The following is a 6,062-nucleotide window of genomic DNA, read 5'->3' on the forward strand; positions in this document are numbered from 1 at the left end:
TCCGAATGCTGGGATTTGTTTGTCTGAAGTATATGAACAGGCGCGCAGGGACTGATTGTTAGATGTTTGAATGTGATTTTAGAATGGTTTGTTTCACAAATCGAGCCGCTCACGAACCACAAATATTGCGGTGTTAATTAGATTCCGGTCTGCTGATAAGCTGTATCGCTGTCTTTGCTCAAGGGGCAATATCAATACCAAGGACTCTTTGAGGAGGTTTGATGATTGCTAGTTGAAAACTAAGCCATTTCACGTTCAGGGCATCAGCTCTGGCAATTTTTGAGGCCCTCGGGGCTAACGGAAGTTGAGTGCACTGTGTTGTCACTAAAATCGAGCAAACGGCGGTGGTTTCTGCTAGTTGAAAACTAGGCCTTGCGTTGTGCCTGCTTAAATCTCCAATAGATGTCGGACGAGTAGGAACGGCGGCAACGCGCGTCACGCAGCGATTTCTACTTTGAAGACGAGGATGACGTGCTCATCCGCCCCGCTACGGACACCTCGGTGGACGCGAGCCCCACAAGCATGAGTCTGGAGGGCATGTGCCTCAGCGTGCAGCACCTGTTGCGACTGGCGACGGACTTGATGGGCGGGCAGCTAGCTGACACACTCGAAGGGGCCTACGGCGTACAGCCCTTGCTGACAGAGCATGACGTGCCTTTGCGAGCCGTAATCGACTCCGTTCTCCTTTTACTCCTCTCAAAGCGCGCGTTTAATGTGGAGGCGCTATCTGAAGAGTGGTTTTCCAGCTCGCTGTCGTTGACCAGAGACTTCTTACCGAGTGGTTCGGCGGTCCCGTCCAGTATTTCGGACCCGTTCCTCTGTCCCACCCTCTATATAGCAGTCCCTTTGTCGGAGACCTTGGGGCTGCCTTGCGGCCATAGGCACTCGGTGGAGGCGTACTCCAGCTATGTTCTGGCGTCGTTGACTGAAGGGCATCACAAGCTGACCAGCCTCGCTTGTTTAGTGAGATTCGGCATTGTTGCTTATGCCAGAGTCTGAACTGCCCTCTGCCGTTGCCGTTTTCGAGCATTGAAAATCTCTTACCTGCCGACAAACGTTCAAGGGCCAACGAATTCTACGCGTCTTCTCTGGTGCAAGCGGATCCACGGCACCAGTTCTGCCCTTATCCCGGCTGTGCCGAGGTCGTGCGCGTTCCAGACTCGATTTTGAAGCAACCTCCGTGAGTGCGTTGAGGGCTGGGACACAGGTTGGCTCTACTGACTTCGGGAGACGCAACCCTGAGCTGTTCGGCGCAGCACCAGTGGTGTGGGTTGTGCGCCGGGGAACCTCATGGGCCTTTTCCTTGCGATATTATAAAGAACTGGCACGCTAAAGGCCAATCTGAAGCCGATTCCATGAACTGGATCCTCGTGCACACCAAGTTGTGCCCCAAGTGCAAGACCCCCATAGAAAAAAATCATGGGTGCATGCACATGACCTGTAGGTGCAGTCACCATTTTTGTTGGATCTGCATGGCGGATTGGGTAACTCACAAGCCAGGGCCCACGGCCTACAGCTGCAACGAGTTCAACCCGGATCTGACTCCAGATTCCGTCAAGAAGGACGCGAGCGAGTCCCTGAATCGCTACCTGCACTACATCTCACGATACGCTGCACATGAGCAGGCGCAGAAGGTCGCATCCGAGAAACTCCACAAAGTCCTCCTATGTTTTAGTCATCGCTCGGAGTTGAACTCTAACACCGAGCTTCGGCAGATTCAGGGCGGCACGTTGCTTCTCATGACCATTTCTACGCTGGTGGATGCGAGCTACTACACAGACGGCGCAGATATTGAAACCGCGGTGGGGACTGATGTTACAATCACACAGGTGTTATTCGTGGAGGTGCTGCAGAGCGCTGTTGAGGAGGTTATCTCAGCGAGGCGCCTGCTCAAATACACCTACGCGTGGGCCTTTTTTGTGGATTGGGACGCCTTCGGCTCTGGAAAGGTACGAGAACCAGCCAACGTTACCAGAACACCAGACTTCGTCATTCGACACTTGGAGAACGAGCTTGAAAGGACCCAGCTGTCTTCTGGCCAACCTCAAGCGAGGCCGAAGGTGCCCGCCGATTCCAAGCAGGCTCGGTGCAAATGCAGACAGCAGGTTCTCTTCGAGCATACACAAGGCCTTCTAGAAAAAACTATCGACCATCTGCAGGAACTCACCGAAAACCTTGACACCTTCGCGTCGAGGCTGATTCAGCGGTCTGCAGAGTCCCCAATCCACCCCGAAATGACGTCACTGACATCCTTAAAGACGGCTATCATGGACGCCACAAGGTGGGAATCTGAGCCAATGAAGACGCAGAGTATGCAAGCAGTATTTTAAGCGGATGGTAGACGTGCTGGGAGACGAGTTTGTAGAGGACTACGAGAAGATTGCCCACCCGTACAAACCTGACTAGATACTCTCAATATTCATGTCTCGTGGCACCCAGCTGCCGGTGCAAATTCTGGCTGACGCTGCGTTGCAGCGGGCACCGCCCCTGTCGGCGTTCAGGCTGGTGCGCGGGGTGACTCTAGCATCGTTCAGCTACGGGTTCTCCATCGCCGTGCTAAACAGTGCCTTCGACGTGATGGCCTCAGAGCTGTGGGCGTGCCGCCCGGCCGAATTGGCTATCCCCTCCGAGTGTGCGGACATGTCTTCGCGGCGAGTTTGGCTGTCGCACTGCGAGGACTGTCCCAGCGTGTGCACGGAACTTTCACCGATCGACTGCACTCGATTGCACTGGGTGAAGGCCACGATCTACGCGTCGCTCTACGCCGGAGGGGTAGTCGGCGCTGGGAGTACGCCGCTGCTTCTCAACCAAGGCCGGGCGCACGCTTTGCGCATCTGCGCCCTTCTTTTCCTGATCGCTGCAGTTTCTAGCGCCGTCTCCACCTCACTGGCAGGTGTGCTCTGGGCTCGAGTGCTGACGGGAATAGCGGTGGGCATCGCGTCTGTGACGACGCCGCTGTACATTTCGGAGGTGTCGCCTCGAGAGCGGCGAGGCATGTTCTCTACCAGCCACCAGGTCATGGTCACTGTAAGCGCCTTCATTGCCATGTGTTTGGGTCTGCTGTTCTCCGACCCAGCGATCGACAGCATGACAATTGACGAGTCTACGGGACAGATTACGGAGTACGAGGTCGACCTTTCATCGTTCCAGCGGGCCTGGTGGCGGGTGCTGCTGGCGATGCCCGCACTCCCAGCCTCCATGCTGTTTTACATCTTCAAGGAAGCGTACCCATTTGATACTCCGACCTGGTACCTTGAGCAGCAGAGACACTCAGATTGTTACCTCTGCCTGCAGAAACTGGAGCACGTGGTCGATGTCGACACCGAATTGCAGTGTTTGGTGCAGCTGCATGGGCCTCTGCAAGCGCGACTGCCTCTGCGAAAGGTGTACCAAAACATGAGGTACCGCTACGCCCTGCTGGTTGGCCTGACATTATCGATCTTCCAGCAGTTTATAGGCATCAACTTGTTCTTATCCAGCTCTAACGGCGTGTTTCAGCGGGCCGGCCTGACCTTCAAGGAGGCTTCCCTCGCCTCAGCAATAATGTCAGGCGGCAACTTAATCGCGGGCCTTCCAGCGCTCTGCCTTGTCGACCGGATAGGTCGCAGGCAGCTGCTTCTCATCGGCATCTCTCTGCAGTGCATCAGTCTCGTTCCTGCGACCGTCTTCCTTTGGATCGACTCCGATAGTAACACCGCTATTGTTGCACAGATCATAGGTATTATGTGCTTCGTAATGAGCTTCGCGCTAGCCTACGGTCCCGTGCTCTGGGTATACCTTTTCGAGATGTTCCCCATGCCGATGCGCAACGCTGCGACCAGTCTTTGCACCTCCGCCAACTGGGCCGCCGCTCTGATCATGGTCTTTGTCGGAAATCTGGTTCTGGACAACCGGATCCTCTACACTGTTATGTGCGGAATCAACCTAGGCGCACTGTTATGGGTGTTCTGTTTTGTAAGAGAGACGAAAACAAGGACTCTTGGAGACAGTCCATACTGCGAAGTGCCATCCACGCAACCGAAACCTCCGCAGACACAGTCCTCGGCAAGTGCGTCCATCAGCGATTGAATCTGAGAAATCTCCTTTGCACGTGAATACGGCATTTCGTCAGAGCGAAAAATCGGCAGAACCATGGACAACTACAAAACGGTAGATGCAAAGATCCGAGCATTGTCTCTGCGCGAGCTCCTCGATCTCAACTCATTCGCAGCCCCTCCCCGCCTCGGTGGCTTGTTCGACAGCCTCTTGCTGAAGACTGACCGAACTGAGGCTGGTGCCGGAGAGGTGCGCGTTTTGGCCCCAGGGGTCACTCTCTGCTCGCGGTTCCTCTCCCTGGCTGAATCCGTGCAGCTCGCCGCGACAACATTACTTCACCACATCAACCCTCCTAACCAAAGTAACCTGTCACGCCTCGACCCTTCAGGGGACTACGTCGACCTCTTTCGCCGCCAGTTACCTGCCTGGAGCCGTTTGCGGTGGGTCACGCAAGGCCACCAATACGAGTGGACTACGCGGATGTTCGATGGGGAAGTGCCGCTGCCAGCGATTTTCAAGGAGCTGGCCCAGCACGTGGTGGCGCTCGTGGAGGCGGAGGGAAGTCTAGGAGGGTGGACCGGCAGCTATTGCCCCGATACAAGTATCGTGAACATCTACCGTGAGAAGGACCGCCTCAGAGGCCACGTGGACGACGTGGAGGAGGATTCAGAGGCGCCCCTAGTCACGGTGTCACTCGGGCAGAGCGGTGAGGGCCGCGTGGTGAATTGACGCAGCCATATTTCTCCTGGGGGGCACCACGAGGGACACCTCGCCAGTACCGGTGTATTTAGAGTGCGGAGATGTGCTGGTGCTCAGCGGTTGCGCTCGCAGGCTTGTGCATGGAGTGACATCCACCGTGATGTTCCACGCCAACCGTGGGCAGCCGCCACAGGCCGCGATTAGCGTACCCCCCCACATAGTTGAAGAAGCTGCCTATTCCTTGGGGCCTGAGCTCACGAGCGACGCAGTGGAGAGAACGCTGATGTTCTTGACTACGGCGAGAATTAATATCTCTATCAGGCAACGTTTACCTGTGTAGGAACTCCTCTATCGACGCCAGCAATACAACGAGCCAGCCCTGGTCCTCAGCCGCAACCGGGAGGTTGAAAGGCGCCAGACGTTCAGAGGACGGAGGCGATGGGCTTGAGAAGGAGTCCGAGCTGGCGAATCTGACGGCGGGCTCGTCTAAGAGCGCGGGGGATGAAGATGACAGGGAGATGTCGCTGGAGCGGTCTGCTTCTACAAGCACCTTCGTGCACTCCGCACTGCTCGTGGCTTCGTGGTCTCCGAACAGCAGTGATTCGAGGTGCCTCCGCGCTGCCTTTACGTCGCCTTTGCCCGTTGGGGGCTTTTTGTTTTTGTGTATTCCTTCCTGTCTTTTCTGTAGAACGCCCTTCAGACTAGACGGCATTGGCGGCACCACAATCCGACCACCGATGTCTATCTTTCGAGGTAGTTTCGAGATTGGTGGCGGGGGGAGGTCTGCTATACGCGAACGTGGCGGGACCTTCTTTGCATTCACGAGGGGTTTCCCACTCAGGAACAGAAGGGCCTCAGATTTGCGGATGACACCCTTAGTCTGGTTCAGCACGCGCTTGCCCACCTTCACATGCAACCCAGCCTCAGCAGGAGGTGATTGCGATATGCCAACGACTCGGGGAGGCGGCTTCGGCAGCTCCTGACTCACATTCGGGGCGTCCTCAGGTGGCAAGGCTAACGAAGTAGTCTCTGGTTCTCTGTCCTGCTGGAACATCACCGGAGGTCGATTCTGGGGTGCCTCCTCCGTCCCTTGAGTGTCAGGAGGATGCTGAACTCTCCGTTTCTTCTTAACTTTCTTTCGGAGTTTACCTGACTCCACCTTAACTCCAGGAGGTGATTCCGATATGCCGACGACTCGAGGAGGCGGCTTCGGCAGCTCCTGAATCACATCCGGGGCGTCCTCAGGCCGGAATACTAACAAAGAAGACTCTGATTCTTCATCCTGCTGGAACATCACTCGTCCTCGAGTATGAGACGGTTGATCTTCT

General features: G+C 55.9%; 4 protein-coding genes across 6 annotated transcripts; 3 read left to right on the plus strand and 1 right to left on the minus strand.

Annotated features, from left to right (window-relative positions):
• Window positions 1–402: 402 nt before the first annotated feature.
• On the plus strand, window positions 403–2,330 carry KVP17_005143 (uncharacterized protein; the record flags this gene model as incomplete). 3 transcript variants are annotated; one of them, XM_068514933.1, is made up of 5 exons in its annotated part: window positions 403–413; window positions 444–963; window positions 993–1,180; window positions 1,208–1,802; window positions 1,830–2,330. In XM_068514933.1, 5 exons carry the CDS (start codon window positions 403–405, stop codon window positions 2,328–2,330), a joined length of 1,815 nt encoding a protein of 604 aa, XP_068378654.1. The 3 variants fall into 3 exon arrangements, with proteins under 3 accessions (XP_068378654.1, XP_068378655.1, XP_068378656.1); XM_068514934.1 differs by lacking the exons at window positions 403–413; window positions 1,208–1,802; window positions 1,830–2,330 and having other exon boundaries at window positions 523–999; XM_068514935.1 differs by lacking the exons at window positions 403–413; window positions 444–963; window positions 993–1,180 and having other exon boundaries at window positions 1,473–2,330.
• Window positions 2,331–2,421: 91 nt separating this feature from the next.
• On the plus strand, window positions 2,422–4,068 carry KVP17_005144 (uncharacterized protein; the record flags this gene model as incomplete). The annotated part of the gene is made up of 1 exon (XM_068514936.1): window positions 2,422–4,068. The coding sequence occupies one exon, from the start codon at window positions 2,422–2,424 to the stop codon at window positions 4,066–4,068; it is 1,647 nt and encodes a 548-aa protein (XP_068378657.1).
• A 63-nt stretch (window positions 4,069–4,131) lies between these two features.
• Window positions 4,132–4,764, plus strand: KVP17_005142 (uncharacterized protein; the record flags this gene model as incomplete). Its single annotated transcript, XM_068514932.1, has 1 exon — window positions 4,132–4,764. One exon carries the CDS (start codon window positions 4,132–4,134, stop codon window positions 4,762–4,764), a length of 633 nt encoding a protein of 210 aa, XP_068378653.1.
• Window positions 4,765–5,062: 298 nt separating this feature from the next.
• Window positions 5,063–6,028, minus strand: KVP17_005141 (uncharacterized protein; the record flags this gene model as incomplete). Its single annotated transcript, XM_068514931.1, has 1 exon — window positions 5,063–6,028. The coding sequence occupies one exon, from the start codon at window positions 6,026–6,028 to the stop codon at window positions 5,063–5,065; it is 966 nt and encodes a 321-aa protein (XP_068378652.1).
• Window positions 6,029–6,062: the final 34 nt, after the last annotated feature.

The sequence above is a fragment of a genome, assembly GCF_019968985.1.
Source record: "MAG: Porospora cf. gigantea B chromosome Unknown PgB_NODE_1413_length_6062_cov_144.2, whole genome shotgun sequence".
Taxonomy (NCBI): Eukaryota; Apicomplexa; class Conoidasida; order Eugregarinorida; family Porosporidae; genus Porospora; species Porospora cf. gigantea B.